At 48.5% G+C, this 21,919-nt stretch overlaps 1 protein-coding gene across 4 annotated transcripts in view; it reads left to right on the top strand.

The window, feature by feature from the left end:
• HMGXB3 (HMG-box containing 3) overlaps positions 1-21,919 on the top strand; it is a 526,740-nt gene that overhangs the window by 403,304 nt on the left and 101,517 nt on the right. For all 4 annotated transcript variants that reach the window (XM_078653572.1, XM_078653575.1, XM_078653573.1 and 1 more), the window contains 3 exons: positions 699-832; positions 1,237-1,353; positions 18,817-19,026. In XM_078653572.1, coding sequence (XP_078509698.1) covers positions 699-832; positions 1,237-1,353; positions 18,817-19,026 — 461 coding nt within the window. The remainder of the gene's footprint in view (positions 1-698; positions 833-1,236; positions 1,354-18,816; positions 19,027-21,919) is intronic.

Raw genomic sequence — 21,919 nt, forward strand, 5'->3', positions numbered from 1 at the left:
ACTAACCCCGTCCATCTCCCCACATTTTCCCCCATTCCCCTCCCTCCCGCTCTCCATCCCCTTCCACCTGCTCTCATTGATTCCCTGCATGCTCCTACATGTTATCGCCTCGCCCTTCTCCCGCCCCCGCTCTACCCTGCTCCCATACCTCCCCGCACTTCCCCTGGACAACACCGCTTGCATAGTTTACCCAATTCCTGGCTTTGGACTATATGCTACTTCTTATTTCCTCGCCTAGATAGCTATTGCTCTTTACTTCTTGCTCGTATATTTTGCTTTTCAGTTTTTGTACGTATTGTAATGTAATTATCACACCAAGTCTCTACTTCCATCACTGTAAAGCACTCTGATACCCTTGGGTCTAGCCAGCGCTATATAAAACTGTTTAAATAAATAAATAAAAATAAGCATCTTAAATGTGAGACCTATTGGCTTTGCCAATCCTTGTTAGAGCATTGTGGTAGCCGGATTGCTGCTATATTAGAAGTATTTTCGGTATTCTGAGATATTTATAACTTAGTTATAACAAGCATTGAGTCCTTGTAAAAGTGCTCTCTTGATCATACATTGCCCCATTACAAGTGTTTGAATTTTGAATTTTCACAACCAGTGTAGATAAAAAGTACCTGTACTTTTACATAGTGAGAAAGGTAGAAATGCAAGCAGTCTTTTTAAAAAAGTTTATCTCTACCCTTAAGGAAATGGTAGTGCACTGGTGCGTCTGCTGCACGATGGATCCCTGAAGTTGGAGCAGATTGATTCTTATGGTGAGAAGGACCTACAGCACTTTCTGACTTTGTGTGAAATCCCCTGGACGTTAAATACCAGCAAGGTAAGCTGCTGATTAACCCTCCAGAAAGAAGGTCCAGAACATTTTCTATCTGCATGACTGCTAGCATTCACTGGATTGTAGATAGACATTTTTCTTATACACATGCGTTAATCCCATTCCTTATCTAGACTCTTAGTTTCTTTCATTGGTTACATTGGAAGACACTCATCGTCCATCCCTAGGCATGCCTTGAGATCCTCCAGACCCTGCATCTTCCTCCCACCTTTTCTGTTCGATCCTTTGTTTGCATCCCTTTCTATACATTCTATAATAAATGTGTTCTATGTTTCAAACAATAATGGTTCTGTGATGCTCACTTTATTCATCTGTTATGTTTCCCTGTTTCTTCCTTACTCTTCACGTCTTATTTCTGCAATGGACACTCGTCTCTCCTCTACTATTAGGACAAACTGATCAGCTCACTTGAGGCACTTCATGCCTTTGTGCAAAACGGGAGTGGAGCTAAACAGCCCCCACAGGACTTCACAGGTGGCAAAGTGTACAAAATATGCCCCCACCAGGTAAGGCCAAGTCATATTTTGCTACCACTTCCCCAACACTACACTGTAGACCTGATTAAAAGTGATTTCAGTGAATTATTATTTTTGTTTGTTTGATCTGTTTATTATTATTTTGACAGTAAGACATAAAAAGAAATTAATTTCGTCCAGGTACTTAGCACATGTATACAGGACAACTTTACACCGACCGAATTTTCAAGAGGCCACATTATATCAGTTGTCCCCATTCAGTGGTCTTACAATCGTATATAGAATTATACAGTCTGCAGTGTATACTATGACAACCAAACTATGTGCATATATCTTGCCGATTTCCGGTGGGAAATAAAAGATCAGTGTATATACTAATTAACAAACTGAAGATTTACAGGCAGTGCTCGAGGCATCCACCCTGTGGCAGAACATACGCATCGTTTCAGTGTCATATATCCAATACTTTTCAGGCAAAATAGTTTCCTATAAATGTGCTACTCTCACCCCAGTGGGAGGGGGGGGGCTTGGAATAACCCTAATATGCATGACTCCCAGGTGTTTGGGAATTGATTGTCTACCTATGCATTCAGATAAATGTAGTGAAACCCCTTCCCAGTATTGCTGAAGTTTGACATGTCCATAACTTGTGTATAATGTCTGCATCTCATTGGACGCATTGGGGACAGTGCAAATCATTTCTGTGAAAATAAGTTTATTTTCTCCGGGGTAAGGTACACGCGATGAACTATGTAAAATTGTATTAAATTGATTCAGTGAATGATAACCAATATTTTACAGAATTAACATCTTGCATGCATCCTTTCCACACCTAATGTGGAATCGCGAAACTGTGCATGACAAATGACCCAAAGATAGTGTAACTTTAAAGTCAAATTCTTAGCTTAGCCGATGAAAAGTTGAATGAAAAAGTATGAGGAGTAGGTTGTCTAAGATGCAGACATCAGCCTCCTTAGGATAGAGAAGTCTTGGCAAAGCAAATTGGTCTGGCACAGATTTCCAGAGTTACATTTGTCAGAGCTTGTTTTGTCATGGTTTTTGCAAAGTTTTACTGTTAAGGAAGCTACTGGGGCTCTGCAGTGTAAAACATAAGTGACTGAAACAAAAATTGTTTTTGATATCAAAAAACACCAATTTCCCTAGTAGTTCCTGGCACTGAAGATACTACTTGTGGGAAGGTGTGCTCATTGTGAATGTGTAGAAATGCACTCACTCACAGTAAAGTTAGCCAGTGACTGAAGTGGGCAGACCCATTGCTTTGTGGTGTTTGCTGTAGAGGGCGGAAGAAAGATGTGAATTACATAACAGACCAGTAAATGAAGATGGCTGGCGGTGATCCCCTATAAGAATGTATATTTTACCAATGGTGTTTGTAAAATCAAAAGATATTAGCAAATGGCAGGCCTAGCAGCGTGGATGCAGAGAAGGGAGGGAGCTTCCAAATAAGATTTTGAAGTTGAACTATTATAGTCCCAATTGTACAGAGAAGAGAAGAGCATAATGACATTTGAAAGGGTTAGCAACTGTGCGGTGGCTACCTAATATTATAAACTGAACATAATTAAAACTATTTCAAACTGTTTAAAAGATGTTTGGTTAAAGCCAGTTTTAACTTTTCACATATTAAACCGTTTGAAACAAGTTGAAAATAAATCTCTGCTTCTTTGTAAATGTTTCTACCTGGTTTAAAATGTAGTTAAACAACAATGGGGGTGCACAACTTACAAAGTCCAGTAGACCAAAGGTATATGAAAAAGTCACTTCTTTATTAGAACAAATGTTTCGCTTATAAAATCAGTTGAATCAAAGTATCAGCCAACGCGTTTCGCTCCCACACTGAGAGCTTCCTCGGGGCGCAAAAACTTTAACAACCGTGAATAGTCTGCAATCGCTGTCACACTGTTCCCACGCTCAGCGATTCCAACTATAAACATTCACAGGCAAGGATCGCGCCACAATGGAGGTGAAAAATTCCACTATTTTTCAAAAGAAACCTCAAATGGATCTAACAAATGTAGAAGGAATGTCGTCCAAGACGAAGACTTGCAATAACAAGCAGGGATTTCGTCACGTTGTAGCTGCATGGGAGAAAGTAACTTTGGTGAACGGGTTCCGCATGTATTACATAGAGTTGTCCATCACTCCAAGCCTGCAGTTTCAGTGTAGTGTGGCGTGGCGGGCGCGTCGTTCAACGCGCCACGCCACGCCACACTACACTGAAACTGCAGGCTTGGAGTGATGGACAACTTGATGTAATACATGCGGAACCTGTTCACCAAAGTTACTGTCGCCCGTGTAGCTACAACGTGGCAAAATCACTGCTTGTTATTGCAAGTCTTCGTCTTGGACCACATTCCTTCTACATTCGTTAGATCCATGTGACAGCGATTGCAGACTATTCACGGTTGTTAAAGTTTTTGCGCCCTGAGGAAGCTCTCCGTGTGGGAGCGAAAAGCGTTGGCTGATACTTTGATTAAACTGATTTTATAAGCGAAACATTTGTTCTAATAAAGAAGTGACTTTTTCATATACCTTTGGTCTACTGAACTTTGTAAGTTGTGCACCCCATCTTTGTTTAACTATCTTCTGATCTGGAGCACGGTTACGTCAACAGCTGGCATAGGGGATGTTTGCACGACATTCTGAAAGAACTGTCGGAACTGGTGTGAGGTGCGGCATCAAGGGCCCGCTGTTGTTTTCTGGTTTAACCCCTGCCACGCTTGTGACGGAACCGCTCCGTCACGCCCCTCGGGTGGGCTGTGCTGGTGACGGAGTGGTTTCGTCACGGCCCGCTCGCCGCGCCTGCGCGGCGCGTTCTATTGAGCGGGCGGGGCCGTGACGGAACCGCCCCGTCACAAGCACAGCCCACCCGAGGGGCGTGACGGAGCGGTTCCGTCACAAGCGTCGGAGCGCCGGGCAGCCCGCCCATTAGCGCTGCGGCGGAATTGCCGCCGCAGCGAAAGGGTTCAAATGTAACCTCTACTTGTTCGTAAATGTTTACAACAGTACACATCTTAAAAAATTATTTGCTTGGAAATTTAAAACCATGTATATATTTATACGTGTACAGAGGCATGCTCCTGCTAATCACTGTCCCCTGAGTGGGTGTGTAATTTTTTTTCCTTGGTCACAGGTGAATAGGGTACTCTGTGAATGGTCGATAGAGCTCAGAATATTTTCTTACACGGATGCTTACATTTTCAATTACATTTTGAGCCCTCTTTAGATCAGTTTTTCGCAATGCATGTTCACTTCACCCTTATACCACAATTGCTATATCTATTTTGTGTTTCTTCTACCCATCAAGCAGTGCATCTGAATTGGTTTTTGGTTTTAGGGCTTTTTCGGTGAAGTGCGTATTGCTCTTCAGTTTCTCTACTTTTTGGATTAGGGCTGTTGGTTTACACTGCTGTACATAATATTTACAGCAAACAATAAGCAATGCACTGGTTACAGCTAAACGTATTGTATTTTCTTTTCTGTTCTTTGAGATCAATGTGAAACCTTATTCTGGTGATGTCTGAGGATAAACCGGTCCCTAAGGTGACATTCGACCTTGGCTGCCTGGTGTGGTATCTGCCAGACAGACCATTTTCAAAGCTGTCAGATATTCATGTATTTTTTTGTCTCTGGGCCATCAAGGCCTTGCAGTGGACACTATTAAAGTTTATTTGTTTGTCCTTTTGGTCTTTCTATGTTTACTGCACCAACTGTCCTTGTTTAAGTCACACATTGTGTTTATATTTATTAAAGATTTGACAAGTTTCCTTCCAAACTACTTGTGATGCCACAGTGGGACCTTAACTTGGTCGTGACTTTTCTCAAGTGTACACCCCGGATCTAATGCATAGCTGCAAGCTGTGTCTCCTGACTTTAAAGACCATCTTCCACACTGCGATGCATATTGCATGAGTGAACTTCAGGAACTGCCGGTGCAACCACCTGATACCACTGTTTCCTAGACACACCGGTGCTGACATTCTTACCTAAAGTTGTGATGCCTTTCCAAATTCCAAATTGGGCAATCTATCCCCCTACTAGTATTCTTTGCCCCCCTTCCACATTTGAATGAGGAGGAGATGCTTCATGAACCCCAGAAAAGCTATTAGTTTTTATATTGATCAGACCAATCAATCAATCAATCAAAGACATTTATAGAGCACACTACTTACCCGCAGGGTCTCAAGGCGCTTGGGGGGGGGGGGGGTGCTGCTACTGCTCGAACAGCCAGGTCTTGAGCTTCTTCCTGAAGGAGAGGTGGTCTTGGGTCAGGCGCAGGTCGGTCGGGAGGGAGTTCCAGGTCTTGGCGGCCAGGTAGGAGAAGGACCTTCCTCCTGTTGTCGTTCTTCGGATGCGGGGGACGGCGGCGAGGGCGTGTCTGGCTGATCGGAGATGGCGTTTGGGAGCGTAGAAGTTGATGCGGTTGCAGAGGTAGCTCGGGCCTTGATCGTGTAGGGCTTTGTGTGCGTGGGTGAGGAGACGGAAGGTGATTCTTTTGTTGACGGGGAGCCAATGCAGGTCTCTCAGATGTCCGGAGATGTGGCTGTGTCGTGGGATGTCGAGGATGAGTCTGGCTGAGGTGTTCTGGATCCGCTGGAGTCTCTTCTGGAGCTTGGCGGTGGTTCCGGCGTAGAGGGCGTTGCCGTTGTCCAGTCGGCTGGTGACGAGGGCCTGGGTGACCATCTTCCTGGTCTCGGTGGGGATCCACCGGAAGATCTTCCGTAGCATGCGCAGGATGTTGAAGCATGACGAGGAGACGGCGTTGACTTGTCTGGTCATGGAGAGGGAGGAGTCCAGTATGAAGCCCAGGTTGCGTGCGTGGTCTGTCGGTTTGGGTGCGGTGCCCAGGGCGGGGGGCCACCAGGAGTCGTCCCAGGCGGAAGGCGTGGAGCCCAGGATGAGGACTTCCGTCTTGTCTGAGTTCAGTTTCAGGCGGCTGGTCGTCATCCACTCGGCTACGTCTTTCATCCCTTCGTGAAGGTTGGCTCTGGCGGCGGCGGGGTCGTTGGTCAGGGAGAGGATCAGCTGGGTGTCGTCAGCGTAGGAGATGATGTTGAGGTTGTGTTGGCGTGCGATGGCTGCGAGGGGGCTCATGTAGACGTTGAAGACGGTGGGTATCAGCGAGGATCCTTGAGGGACGCCGCAGATGACTTCGGTGGCCTCTGACTTGTACGGTGGTAGACGGACTCTGTGTTCTTCCGTCTAGGAAGGAGATGATCCATTCCAGTGCCTTCTCCTGGATTCCGACGTTGCTGAGGCGCTGCACTAGGGTGCGGTGGCAGACAGTGTCGAATGCCGCGGAGAGGTCTAGGAGGATGAGGGCCGCTGTTTCTCCGTTGTCCATCAGGGCTCGGATGTCATCGGTGGCAACGATGAGGGCGGTCTCGGTGCTGTGGTTGGCTCGGAAGCCAGACTGTGAGGGGTCGAGGGATCCATTCGTCTCGAGGAAGGCGGCCAGCTGTTTGTTGACGGTCTTCTCTATGACTTTGGCTGGAAACGGGAGGAGCGAGATGGGGCGGTAATTCTTGAGTTCGGTGGGGTCCGCTGTAGGTTTCTTTAGTAGGGCGCTGAGTTCGGCGTGCTTCCAGCTCTCCGGGAATGTGGCGGTGTTGAAGGAGGTGTTGATGATGTCCCGTAGGTGGGGTGCGATGACATCGTCGGCCTTGTTGAAGACGTGGTGAGGGCAGGGGTCGGTTGGAGATCCGGAGTGGATGGAGTTCATCATGCGGACGGTGTCTTCGGTGGGGGGGCGGTGGTTCGTTCGTGGCGTGTGTCGGTTGAGTGCTGAAGCTGTTGTGTATGTCCGCAATCTTGTTGTGGAAGTAGGAGGCGAGGGAGTTGCAGAGGTCTTGCGATGGGGTGATGTCGTTGTTTCCGGTGTTGGGGTTGGAGAGCTCTTTCACGATGTTGAAGAGTTCCTTGCAGTTGTGCGCGTTGTTGTCCAGCCGGTCCTTGAATGCAGTTTTCTTGGTGGCGCGGATTAGTTGGTGCTGCTTCCGGGTGGCAAGCTTGAGGGTGGTCATGTTGTCCGGTGTTGGTTACCTTCTCCAGGCTTTCTCGAGGGCTCTGCAGTTCTTCTTGGAGCTCTTGAGTTCGTCGGTGAACCATGGGGCCTTCTTGCTGCCGGGTCTGCTGGGCGGGGTCCTCAGTGGGGCGAGTTCGTCCGCGCAGTTGCTGATCCACTTCGTGAGGTTGTCGGCGGCCTGGCTTGGGTTCGCTGAGCTGGCGGGAGGGTGCTGGCTCAGGGAAGCAGCGAGCTGGTCGGCTGTGATCTTGTTCCAGCTTCTTCGAGCAACCTGTTGCTGGTGGTGGTGGATCGTCGTTCTTCTGAAGGTGAAGTGGACGCAGCTGTGGTCTGTCCAGTGGAGTCCAGTGGCGTGGCTGAAGGCGATGTCTTCGCTGGATGAGAAGATGGCATCGAGCGTGTGTCCGGCGAGGTGGGTGGGGGTGGACACCAGCTGCTTGAGTCCGAGGTTGGCGAGGTTGTCGAGCAGGGTGATGGTGTTGCGGTCGTTGTTGTTCTCCAGGTGGAAGTTGATGTCCCCCAGGAGGATGTAGTCAGCGGAGGGGAGGGTATGCGGGCTGACGAAGTCGGCGATGTCCTCGCTGAATTGTGTGCGTGGTCCCGGGGGTCGGTAGATCAGGGTGCCTCTGAGGGTGGTCTTCGGGTCGGTGCGGATCTGGAAGTGTAGGTGTTCGGCGGTAGTCAGGGTGTCGTCGGTGTTGGTCGTGATGTGGATGGTGTCCCTGTGGATGATGGCGATGCCTCCTCCAGTCTGGTTGACGCGATCTCTCCGGGTGATCTTGTATCCCTCTGGGATGGCGATGGCGATGTCGGGCGCTGAGGAGTAGTTCATCCAGGTTTCCGTGAGGAAGGCAACGTCAGGAGCTGTGGTGTCGAGGAGGTTCCAGAGTTCGATGGCGTGTCTGTGGACGGAGCGGGTGTTGAGCAGGATGCACTTGAGGTGGATGCTGCTGGTGTTCGGCTTGACGGGTGCTGGTGCGAGGCAGGTCCGGATGCAGGTGAACTTGAAGGCGTGGCAGCTGAAGCGTCCGTGGGTGCGTCTAGGGGTGGCTCGGTAGCATCCCGGGACTCGGCCGGGGTTGAGTGCGTTGAGGGTGGCGGCGTCGTAGGTCCGGCGGGTGGGCTGGTGTCTGCGGGGGCCAGGGATTCTGGCGCTGGGCGCGGACGGGCGCAGACGGGCTTACCTTTGGCGCACCTTCGGCGCTCATTCGGTGCTCCCGCTGCGCGCGTCCGCTGCGCGGTCGCTGAGGGGGCGTCATAAGAAGGGAGCAGTGAGGGCGGGTCAGCTGGGATGCGTGAGCGTCTTAGCCAATCGGCTGGCGGGGGGGCGGGTCTGCAGGCAGCGGCGGCGGGAAAACCGGGTGCGGGCTTCTCTGGCGGCCCTGCGGCGGCTGGGGCGCCGGGAGCAGGCGACGATGGAGATCGGGCGGCACAGGCAGCAGGAGGGCACAGGAGCAGGAGCGAGGATCGTGGGGCGACCAGGCCGGTGAGGGCACAGTGGTTGCGGAACACTATGGGTATAATCAGCTTTTTATGGGGTTCTCCTGGGTGAAGAAAGGGAAGGATTTGCAGAAGACGGACCTATAGAGGTTGATAGTCCTCTGAATTAAAATCTATGTGCTGGTCCAGAAGCAGCCCCTGGAAGGAATGACAGCCCATTCTACCAGGGCTAAGCCTGCTACCACTGATTTGGTATGCGGAGTGCCGGTCCTTAAAATCTGCCAGCATGCGCTAATGGAGCTCTACTGCCTTGACAGATCTGCGTCCACTGAACAGACCATCCACCAGGGGTGGTTCTGCTTTGGTATCTATTCTAAGATGAGGAATTTGCTGTCAGAAGTAACCATCAGAAGAAAAAGTTGCTCACTTTGGTAATGGTTTTCCTGGTAGACTCTCTAACTGCCTCTTTTTAACATCTAAAAAGATCACAAGTTAGGAAAAATCACACTGATACTAGGGAATCCCTTGTATCTGCTAGAGCCCCCAGTCGAAATTTCACTTGCAAGACCTGCTTTGTCACCAACTGACCGGCTGTGTTGTTACATAGGTCAGTGGAGATGGTAGAACTGCAGATGCCAAAAGTAGAAACCACTGTCAGTCTATTTACTGAAATATTTCACTTCAACTTCGAGGCCTTTACTACCTACTCCTCATATAGTTCTGTCAGATACTATGGCTGTGGCTTGGGTAAATCCAGCCTCTGCGCCGCTGATTGGTGGCCCTATAACTAGGCATTGTAGACCTGTCCCCGGGGACCCAGCTTTCGGCCAACAAAGTGAAACTCAATACATTTCCTGCTGCTTCACCTGATGGTCACATTCTGGCATTACAGTCTGTGAATGTGGTATACTTTTGGGCACATACACCCACTCACTGTGGGGCATGGCAAGTGCCCCAGAGCAAGTAAGATCTTGCCCACCTTTGTGGAGGAGTTTAAAAGTATATCTGAAAGAAACAGGTTAGTATTAGATTCCTTACCTTAGAATATCCCCAGGCGTCAGACTGGATCCGGAAACCTTTGCGAGCAGTACCCTTGCGCGTCGGTAGGCGTCGTCTGCGGCTCCGCGTCCATCCTTGGCGCCAGGATGACGTCGCCGGAGTACTTAGACGCTGCCTTTGCGCGCTAACGTCAGTTCTTCTTTTTTCCGCGCCAGCAAGCGCTGATCCGGAAAAAGTTGTACCCTAGTCAATTTTTCGATCCTTTTTGATCATCTTTCAAAGTCTCTCGACTCCAACGGTGCCGGTTGGGATGCCCGGGTTCAAACCCTGCGTCGATTGCAGCCGACTGATGTCGGGTACCGACCCCCATCGCCGGTGCCTTCACTGTCTGGGCCCCGACTACGACGACAAGTCCTGCTCCGACTGCCAGGCCCTGACGTCCAAGGCTAGACAGGAGCGGTCCCGCAAGCGACTCAAGCTCCAGCAGTCAGCCCCGCGCCGCTCGAGGTCCCGGTCCGGAAGGAGGTCGAGGGACCGGTCGTGGGGCCGGAGTCACCACAGTTCCGGGAGTCGTCATCTGTCTTTGGGCTCGAAGCCTTCAGGTAAGAGGCACAAGAAGTCGAAGAGGTGCCATCGCTCTTCTGACTCCCCCCCCCCGACGCTCGCGCGACGCGGCCGGGGGTTCGTGCAACACCGCCCCCGCGGCGCCACAGGCGTAGCGGCCTTCTCCATACCTGGCGGTCCCTGGGCAAAACGCGACGCCGGAGGAGATAGAGTCCTTCCTCATGGCCATGAGGTTGCTCGCTCCTCCGTCTGGTTCCGTGGCACCTTTGGGCCAAGCGGCCCCGACTGGGTCCCCACGCGGGCCGGGTGCTTAGGCCCCGGCGCCGTCGGGTGCTTAGGCCCCGGCGCCGTCGGGTGCTTAGGCCCCGGCGCCGTCGGGTGCTTAGGCCCCGGCGCCGTCGGGTGCTTAGGCCCCGGCGCCGTCGGGTGCTTCGGCCCCGGCGCCGTCGGGTGCTTCGGCCCCGGCGCCGTCGGGTCCTTCGGCCCCGACGCCGTCGGCGACTTTGGTCCCGATGCCGCAGGGCCCTGCCGGATCCAGGTCGTCGCCGGTCGACCTCACGACCTCGCCGGCGCCGGGCCCTAGGGTGTCGCCCCCGGCGCCGTCCCAGGACGACGCCGTCCCAGGTCCTACCCTCGATTCATGTCCGGCGTCAGAGCGGTGCCGCTCTCGACGCAGATGGGAGACTTTTACTTCTACGACCCGGCCCCATCCTTTGAACCTGAGTACCAGGTGATGGGTGACTAGGAGGATTGGGAGGGGTCCGAGGACCCTCCGGCACGTCAGTGTCCGTCTTTTCAGGACTGGACAGGTGAGCTTGGGGAGGCCAGTGGTCTGGACATTTCGCCCAAGACTGGTTTTGTCTCCCCTCCTACCGTGGCTACGGAGGAGGGGGCTGCCTATAGTGTGGTGCTGAGGTGGGCTGCCAAGGCCTTGGGCCTTGAGCTTCCCGTCGCGGCCGTGAGGACTAACCTCCTCACCGAGGCCCTTAAACCGCAGGCAAGCTCGGCCGAGCCTCTGCTGCCTTTTAATGAGGCCTTGTCAGACGTTCTTCTGGGCACTTGGTCCAAGCCCGCTACAGGTCCGCCTGTAGATAGGAACGTTGGCAGGCGCCACCGCCTGGCTCCGGGCGACCCTTGCTTCCTGTCCACCCACCCCACCCCCGAGAGACTGGTCATCCAGGCCTCTAACTCCCAGACCGCATTTCCGATGGCTCTCCCCGATCGGGAATCCAAGAGGTATGAGCAATAGGGGAAAAAGGTATTCTCCTCCCCCATTCCAGCCTATAAAGTAGCCCATTAAGCCATTTCAAGACTCCAAGGAGCGGAGAGGATAGGGCCACCACCAACATGGTCTGCCTTCGTCTTCTTTTCCCCATGCTTCCACCAAGTTGCTCGGATTCTCACTTCGGTAGTCAACTACAGCCAGTGGAGGGCATTATAATATGGTTTTACCTGCCCATGTGTTGTGCAGTTACCTCCGATCAGTGTCTACTACAGATTGCCATTCATGGTTACACTCTTCCCATCAACCTTCTTGCACAGCACCTGCTGTTTTTGAACAAACTTTGGCAGAACATGCCTCAATCCTGGCCTTAGAGTTTCAACTATTGCTAGCCAAAGAAGCAAAAGAGAGACCTGAAGAATGTGAGGCGACAGTTGCTATTTGCCTTACTTCTTGATGTCCCAAAAGGATCATAAGCAGAAACAAATGTTTAATCTTCAGTTTTGTAACACCTTCTTTTGGCAGGATGAGCTCAAGATTCTGACTGGGGTCCAGGTCCTCTTTACCCATCTACATAGGTCGGGAGTGCATATATTCCCAAACTTCTATCGCTGGGTCTTGAAGGCAGCTCACCACAGTAAATCTTGGACTAGATGCAGACTTCCATTTCTCTTCTATATTTCCCTTAGGTTCTCCATGTACAAAGCAAAATCTCACTTTCAGTCAGTGCAGAGGCATCCCTTTATAGGGGCCATTCTGGACACGAAAATGTTCAAAGCTTTTTTGCTCAAAAGTCAACAATCATGATATCCCATTGTTTATCAGTTCTCTGTTCCAGCCTGGATGGCTCTGAGGCTTCTTGTTCTTCTTGCCTTTTGTATCCTTTGGTGCCTCATGCCTATTGCACATGCAGTTTAAATTCTAGCTTCAAAAGCATGGCAATGAGGGTACAGCCTCAGACGGCATCAGTGTGTCAGCCGAGGTAGTCTCGGACCTTTATTAGTGGATGAAGGATTCCCACCTGACTTGAGGCAGGCCACTCTCCGTACTCCATCTAGAGCTCACAGTTGTGACCAATGCATCTTCATTGGACTGGAGAGGCCACCTGAATCAATCTTCTGGAGTTTCTTCCTCTCAATACCTTTTTACCTTCCATCCTGGGCAGTCCATTGCAAGTTTTGGCAGACAACATAACCTCCATGCGGTACAGCAACAACCAGGGTGATGTGTGGTTGCATGTGCTGTGCCAAGAGCTGCTGAGGCAGTAGCAGTGCCTGGACTGCCTGGGAAGTTCCTTGACTGTCAACCATCTGGCAGGGTCCTAGAACACCAGGGCAGCAAGCTCACCAGACAGCATCTATCCTACCACTAGTGATGTCTGCACTCAGAAGTACAACAAGGGATCTTCATGCAGTGCGGCGTTCCTGGGGTTGAGCATTTTGATACCATCAAGAGCGCTCATTGTTGAGCCTTTCTGGCTCTAAAGGTTATGCCACAAGGTTCCCTGTGAGAAGTGTTCCACTGTCATTCGGACTTGGATCTCCTCCACGCATTCCTGCGTCTTCTGCTGCTTCCCCTGTGTCTGAAGATCAGGGATCAGGCTTAGGTTATCGTAAAAACCAGAGGCTAAGCTTTTAGGGCCTGGTACTGAAATCAGAATATCTTTCCCGAGAATCTGCACCCTCCCCACTGACCTAACAAACATCAAGGTAGGGTACTACCCATACACCCACATTATGCACCAATGCTGAATTGAATCAGCTGAGCGGGTTCGATCTACCTGAGTAAGCTATAACTGTCATCCTAGCATCTCGACACTCATCCACAAAGTCATACTTGTCTAAACAATACTTTTGTGTTGATCCACTGCAGGATAAACTCTCAGGTAAAGGCTAATAGTCTGCCGTCCCTTCCATTGTACAATTGCCATCACCCAGCTCCATTTAAATCAATATTCTGATGCATTTTGAAACGGTCTTACGTACATGTTTCCTCCCACACTTTTTTTTCTTCCACAGTGAAACTCTAATTTGGTCGTTAACTTTTTGGTGTGCCTGCTTTGCACAGTTATTTTGAGGTAATTGACCCTGAAAATTGTCTTCCTCATTACGATTACTTCAGTGCCTGCGTCAGTGAACTTCAGTCACTGACATTGCAACCACTCTGTACTACCATCTTTCTTGACAAGCGGGTGCCTCAGGTTCCAGCATCATTTCTACAAAAAGTGGTGTCACCATTCTATATGGTGTCCAAAAAACTCGGTGGTCCTTAAAACATACCCTATATTTTCATTTCACTCTTATAGAGAAACTATCATGCAAACTTGTGTTTTCGTGTGTGCAATAGAGGGTATGACCACTACTTACTGGGTTTCTTTAATTCCATATATAAACACTATTCTAAACTGAGTGATTGCCCTCCCTCTTGTTGCACCACTTTAACTGTGTCGCAAGGCTTCATGTTTTGCCTCACATTTCTTTTTCCACCTGTTGGTCTTCTTAAATCAATTGAGCTGTGTTTCATTTTAATGTGAATTATTTATTGTGCATACTATAAAATTGTGATCTGACATGAGTTACTGAGACATCACTGTGCATCCTATTTCCATGTCCCAAATTCCCAATGCATTTCGGCCTGACAGAAGCTCTAGGTCAGGGGATTATATTTTCAACTCTTCAACCAATGAAAAAAACAATGTAGAAGTGTTCCGTGTGCAGTTTCTGAGCCACTCATCTAATGTATTTCTGTACTGTAATGATTATTAACCTATTTTCAGGTTATGTATATGGCCACTATCATAACACTTCTATTCAAAATAGTGTTCCATTTGAAAGCAATCTATCACACATTCCGCCTATCTAGGTGGATTGTTCTCTTCATAAAAATGTGGTATGCCTTGTCCAAAAAGGAGTCTGTTTGAGGTTGTTCTTGCTTATTCGACTAGAGCTAAAGCTGCACTGCAGCTTTTGGCAAGGTCTGTTCCATTACTGGACATCTTCCAGGTGTCTACATGGGTGTTGTCCATAACCTCACCAGGTATTTCTGTCTTGAATCTCAGATTCAAGGGTTGGGCCATTTTGTCTGCTCTCTCCTGTAGGATTTACTCTTTAAAGGTGACCCACCCATCCCACCTCCACTACAATTTTGGAGGTTCTGCTATAGTATATATTGAAAAGGTGAGGGATCTGTAGTTAGAATAGTCCTCAGAACAACACGTTTCTGCCTTTGATAACACTCTTTGTGGTGGATTCCCTCTTTGCATCCTCACTGACCCACCCTCATCCAGTTTCTGTGCAGTTGACTTGTAAGTCCTGAGGTTCTTTGCTAGGGTTTCATTCTGGTACTCATGGGGCTCAGAAGATTTTCTTGTAACGTATGTAGAGATGGTGTCCATATATGGCTCTGTGCTGTTTCTTCTGGAACCTGGATGAAGCCAATGCGGTGCACAATGGAGTCAGCTACTGGTGCACAGGAGCAGTTGCAAAAAAGTTTCATTATCCAGGCTGTTTCTTGTGGAAATTCAAACGATGAGGAATCTGCTGTTAGATGAAATATCTATCCGTAATTGTGCTATTGAAGGCAAGTAATTTGTTCTTCTCACCAGGATTTCGTCAGTTGACTAACACAGCTGAAGCTCGTTACCATGAAGGATTTAAGAGTACATCCTTTTTTTTTTAGCAAGTTCAAGCTAAGATCCTCCATATGCCATTCAGCAGCCATACATGTTTTGGTAAACATGTGGGCGATTAACTACAGGATAGTAAAATTGAGAATTAAATAGAAAACTTCTTAACCTCATTAGAATACAAAAACATCAACTTCTTTTTTGGTTTTTTAGATACCAAAAAACGGACAGTGGACCAGACAAACCAGAAACAGCACCAACCTCCAGATTTATACAGACCAATCATTATTTAGAAAAAATAGATTCCGTGTGCCAGCTCCAAAAAAATGCCCCCTGTCCAAGGGCACCACTCCGACAGCAGAGTAAAATATAAATGTCCCAAAATTTGGTCCGGCACCACTTTCAAAATAAATTTATTTTGAAAGTGGTGCCGGACCACATTTTGGGGCATTCTTTTGTGGTTTGAGAAGCAAGCAAGTCGACCTCTCCTACCAGCTTCTTCTTTTAACAGCAAACCATTTGACAGCCTGCACTTTATAAGGTTTTCGTCATTTATGTGATACACGAGACCAACACCATTCAATACCAAACGTAGAGGATTCTGTCAGACCTCATGACAGCACTACGCAATAATTGTGTACGTGTCACATTCTCCCTTTTAACCACCCCTAGTGCTACTGACTACATTTAAGAGTGGAAAGTCGTAAGCCCAGACCTATTGGTATTTGATATAATTCAACAAGGGCACATTTTAGAATGTTTACAAAGATCTCCTCCAATCTGATCAGACTCTCGCTCATAACATACACCCCTAAAAGAATTTCAATAGGAATTTCTCATGAATGTTGCTCAAAGAAATTATAGAAAATGTCCCAAAAGCAGAGAAAGTGAAGGGCTTTCTTTTCAGATATTTTCTTGAAAAGAAAAATACTGGGCTGAAAGGCAAGCTTAGACTGGCAGAAATGAACCTTTAAGAAAACAGATACTCGGAGTTAACATTGCTAGAAATATAAAATTTCTATTGGTCAAAAACATTTCCTGATTTACAAGGATCGCCATAGTGAGTATTTCTATCTCCCTGGTCATCCAAAGAACAGGAAGTATTTGCGATTTTCTATTAGTTGACCTTATCCCTTCAGTGTGCTGAAGATTCAACTTAAAATAATCCACGGAAGCATTCAGAAAGTGCATGGTACTAGTGGTTACACAACACTAAAGCTAAGAAATCCGGTAGTATTCTAAGTGGACAATTGGGGGCATATTTATAAAAATCCTGGTGCAGGGCAGTGCAGCAAGCCATCTTGCTGTGCTGCATCACAGGAAAAGGGCAAGAATTTGTCTTATTTATCCAATACGTCGCATTCCTGTTCTCTTCCCTTGTGCTGGCTCGGTTTTGGCTGCCTAGGAGCACCTTCCTGCACAAAAACAATCCTAGGAGGCTTTTTCCTCTTCCTAAGTGTGCTGCACACATAGAAAGATGTAAAAACAAGGCTAAAGATATTTCTGCTTGTTACGCATCCCCTGGGAAGATGTAAGATTTGGACGCATTCCCAGGTTTACAAGTCCTTTAAATCTGGAATGCATCAAATTCCATGGGAGTTGCGTGGGAATCCACTACAAGGCCAATGGAACACCTACCCAGGGCACAGTAAGGCAATGCAGCGAATCCGCTGTGTTACCTTACTCCAGATATAAGAAGCTACTCAGAGCCACGCAAAATTGTTTTGTTTGGCTTCATAAATCTGTTGTATAGGTTTGCCTAGTGCATGTACGACATTGCATGATGCAAGCATGATACAAACCTCTCACAAATATGCTCTTTGGTTGAAGTCCTGTCCATCCTGACACTTCAGAGAACAATAGTCTCTTTTCCTTTGGTGCAAATGTTTGGACATTCGCTGAATCAAATAAAATGTGTCCGTAAGGGATTTAAACATTGATCTAACTCTTTTAATTGGACAGTCTTTTAACTTATACTTTCCAGTGCCTTGAAGGCTCTCACTTGGAAAATGGTGTTTTTAGTGGCTGTCACTTTCTGTAGACAATCATTAAATTTGTGTTCACCGAGATTGGGTGGTCTTGTACACACACTCAAGAATTTTGTCCAAGGTAATAGTTCCATTTCATGTTAACCAGCAGTTGAATTTCCAAATGTTGTCTCATATTCTCCGGGACAAGCGGAACGTTCTATGTGATGGTAAGTATGCTGTAACATATTTCATTGACAAACCTAAGGACCTGTTGTACAAAACCCTTTTGCTGTCGAAAATGCTACGGTTAGCAAAATCATAGGGTTGGCAACAGGAAAAGACTATTTTCAAATTCACTAAATTTTTTCAGGTCAGTTCTCTGCCTTCATTAGACATCATATTGTTGCTTCAATTTCAACACAGAACTAAAGAATCCTGGCAATCAGGCCATGTTTTGTCTTCTTTGGAAGTGCAAACAAATTTGCAGCTTTTTTCAAAATCAGAAATCACACATTGAATTTCATTGTGAATCTCTTTGAAGTTCTTAGATGGACACACCACTGCAAAGAAAAGTGGGTGTGCACTCCAAGAAAGGCATATCAGTCACTGCTGTTTGATGGCATGCCAAAGATGGACATTAGTTGTGTGGAAGCTAGTGCATACTTTCTCAAAGCACTATCATTTAGATGTTCAGTCACCATCATCATCAATAAACTTTATTCGGCTTTAAAGATAAAACCATGAAAGTCATACAAACATCAATATACCATCATTCAGTTTACAAATTGAAAAATATACTAAGTTCCCGGTAATCTAAAAACAGGCTAAAAATACATGATTTACAATACAAAAATTAATCACAGCTTGCCCTGAGTCTGACAGAGGCCCGTAAAAAGTTAAGAGTGTACAAAACAGTATCAATAGAAAAAAGTTGTACAAAAATAAAAGCTGGTCTCACCCTCCTAAAGCCCAGTTTTTTTTTTTAGAATGGGGATGATAAATAACTTTCTAGGAGCAGCATAAAAAGTACAAAACATTAAAAAGCGCATAATTTCCTGAGGATTGAAGATTCAGAGCAGTGTGGGGCAAGTGGTGTTGTCTAACTCGGCCCTCTTTAACCAATCCCACTTGTCTTGTTGTATAAAATGTATACAATAATATCTACACAGTGTATACAATATTGCTTTTGTATTCCTAATTCAGGCATTGAAATCAATGAAAGATTCAGTGCTGGAGAAGAAAATGGTGCTTACGAGAACCTAAGCTTTGGTATCTCTTCTCTGTCTGTTATGAGGCTCTAAAGGTTTTTTCTCTTTCAGCTTAGAAATCCCAATCCACGGAGGCCTGTAGTGGGTTGAGGCAATAGGCTTCTTCTCAGCCCATTGGTCAGAGTATGGGCCCTGTAATGTAGTTGATAGACTGTAGAAGAAGATGCAAAGTTAAAACAGTTAAATGAATGTATGTGTACACTGCTGCTTAAACTTTTGACTATCTAGGGTTCCCAGCTGTAAATCTATGAAGGATGACCATGAGTAAGAACGGTTTTACAGGTCAGTAACTTATGCCTTCTGTGACCCATTTTGTTGATGTTTTCTACGGTCTTTGTCTTTTCCTGTCCACCATGTAGGTAGTTAGCGGTTCCAAATACATTGTGCGAGGTGAAAGCGCCTGTGACCATGTGGACCTCCTGGTCTCCTCGCGCCACTGGCCCCCGGTTTATGTGGTGGACATTGCCACACAAGTAGCTTTGCGTGTCGACACCTGTTACCCAGAGTTGGCAACTCAGATGTGGGGGCAGGATCAGGGATGCTTTTCAAACCCCATGGAGCCACCGAAGGTAAGAGAATTTAAAAGTGTTTTTGTAAAGCATGGACCAGGTCAATACTGGTATTGGAACCCTCAAAACTCCTATGGCAATACAGTTGATAAAAAGTAACACATGTACACCATGGGAGTCATATCAGCATGCAGTTATCACAAAGTCAAATTGTCAAGAAGATGTTTGTGCTTAGCTTTTGCATCTATGCACAATTTTATGACATAACCATATGCATGAAGTAAATTTCAGCACATACGTTTTAAAGTTTTTTTTAAGTGAGGCAGACACCACTGATACACTTAATCCAGGCTCAAAAGCTGGAGATTCACACATAGTTACACACACAGTTCTCATCTTAGGCAGTTGAATAAGACCAAAGTATAGATGAGAACTGTGGAACTATACATTCAGGGCAGACCACAAAGTCAGCTGACTAACTTGTGGCTCATATGTTTACATAACTAAGAAACATTGATACGTTTTAGTGGTCACGCTATGGAAAAAGAAAATACATACAATTATATATATATGTATGAAAACCCTTGATCCAGTCCTGAGGCGGAAGCCGGGAGCTGGAGGTATTCGATTGCTTTTAAAACTTGTGGAATAATTGTATTTTTCTATTTCTGTAGTAGGGGATCTCTGTGTATAGTCATAATCTAGTGAATAGTCCCGCCCATGTGCGTGGACCCCGGCAATCAAAAATAATCTCTTAAGTTGTCAAAAAATTGCAGAACTGCAAAGACACTTAAGAGAAAATTTAAAGACAAATAATGCAGCCTATATCCACAGGCTACACTGTCCAGTACTTCAACTAGAAATTCCACCAAAAATCCACAAACAGCAAAGCCTGTCCAGATTTCCCTTGCTTTTACTGCAAAACCCCTCAGAAATGATAGAGAGGAAGGCCTGGACAGACAAGCCCCATAGGCTGCCATTATGTGGCTTAAACAGGATACTGTGCCTTTAAGGAAACCTTCTAGAACCTTCTCCCAGTATCCCAGAATGCATAGCAGGTCCCACTGACTTCAGTTCTTTTTTCCGGCTCCTGCTTACAGGACCCTGGCATTGAGCTCTCCCTTGTTTCAAGGGGTTATTGCATGTTTTGGCACTTTTGTCTTCTAAGAGTGTTGCAGTTTACTTTCTTGGTTTTCTCTTCTCTTCTGTGTGCTGCTTCAGGTGTTTTAGGGCTCTAAAATGCCTGGACTCTTTGTGAAGTGTCCAGCATGCGAGAGGAAGAAGGCCAGAGGTGATCCCCATGATGTCTGCATCGTCTGCCTCCCTGAAGATCATGTCCCTGAGGAGTGTGTCATCTGCCAGCAGTTTACAACTCGCACTCTGAAGGAAAGGGCGAAGGTCAGGCTGTCTGGCCTTGAGGAGAGGCGCCTGCAGGCTGCAGGTGGGTCTGGGCAGTCAGGGAAGGTTCCCTCTGCCTCTGCTGAGGCCTCTGGGGGGCTCCCCAGAGGCAGGAAGCCCAGCAAGCGATCCCGGTCTCCGTCGACGTTGATAGCTTCGACGACGACGTCGAGAGGGATGACGGCGGTGTGCTCCCCTTCTCCCCGGGGCTCCGGGTCGAGACATCGGGACGACTCGACGTCGAAGCCACCGCGGACGAAGCCGCCGTCGACGTCGTCTTCGTCGTCAACGTCGAGGGCTTCATACCGACGTCATGGACATCGGCGCTCGCCGTCGAGGCGACACCGCCGGTCGACGTCGAGGGGATCCTCGACGTCGAGAACATCCAGACGACGACGGCGACGCTCATCGTCGAGGAAGGACCGTTCGACGTCGAGGAGGCGTGCGACGTCGAGAAGAGAGAGGTCGACGTCGAGAAGAAAGAGGTCGACGTCGAGGGGTCGGCGCTCGACGTCGAGGGATCGGCGTTCGGCGCCGAGGAAGAAGAGGTCGACGTCGCGGAGGCGGCGTTCGACGCCGGAGTCAAGGAAACGCCTTTCGACGCCGGAAAAGCGACGCTAGACGTCGAGCAGACGGAGGTCGACGTCTAGGAGTCGGTCAGGCTCTCCAAAGTGTCGCAAGAGGGATTCTAGTCCCAGGAGTCACCCTGCTTCCAGCGGGGGACGCAAGAGGAAGCGGTCTCCGGCTGAAGGGGCGGGCTCTCAGCCCTCTTCGCCTAAAGGATCACAGGGCACGGTGTACTCTGCGGTGTACACTCCTTCTCGGCCTCGGTCGACGCATACACCTGTTCCGAAGGCGGTCACTCCTCCTCCTCCTCTGCCTCAAGAGGATCCTCCGACGCTGCCTCCACTTCCAGCGGATGACCCGCCGCCACCGGTCCCTCCGCGTGGGCCGGCACCGCAGCCGGAGGTCCCTCCTCCGAGGTCCACTTCGCTGCCGTTTTTGCCTGTACCTCCTAAGGGGACCCCTAAACCTGCGCCCAAGGAGGCTCCGAGGAAGACTCCACCACGGAAACCGGTGGGGAGGCCACGGACTGGCAGGTCTCGCTCTCGCTCTCGCTCTGGGAGACGGGACAGGTCGCGACACAGATCGTCCTCGCGGTCGAGACGCCGCCATAGGAGGCGCGAGTCTCGCTCCCGCACGGGATCCTCTGGCTCCAGGGATCGTTCTCCTACCCTGTCGGGATCACCGGATACGAGGGTGTCCCCAATTGATGACCTGGTGGTGTTCCAGGATGTCCTCTTGAGGGGCGCTGCGAAGCTGGGCATACCCCTGACAGTGCCCACGCCCAAGACGTCCGTGATCTTTGAGACGTTGCACCAAAAACACTCGTCTCGCCCTCTCCTTCCTCTGGTACCGGGCCTGGAGGAACCAGCTATGGACCTTTTCCTCACCCCAGCGGTGACAAAGGCGGCACCATCTAGGTTGCTGAGGAAGTACCGGGCCCCGGATTCGGATCCGGCTTTTCTGAGAGCGGAACCACCTCCGGACTCCG

This window comes from Lissotriton helveticus, chromosome 7 (assembly GCF_964261635.1).
Source record: "Lissotriton helveticus chromosome 7, aLisHel1.1, whole genome shotgun sequence".
In the NCBI taxonomy this organism is placed as follows: Eukaryota; Metazoa; Chordata; class Amphibia; order Caudata; family Salamandridae; genus Lissotriton; species Lissotriton helveticus.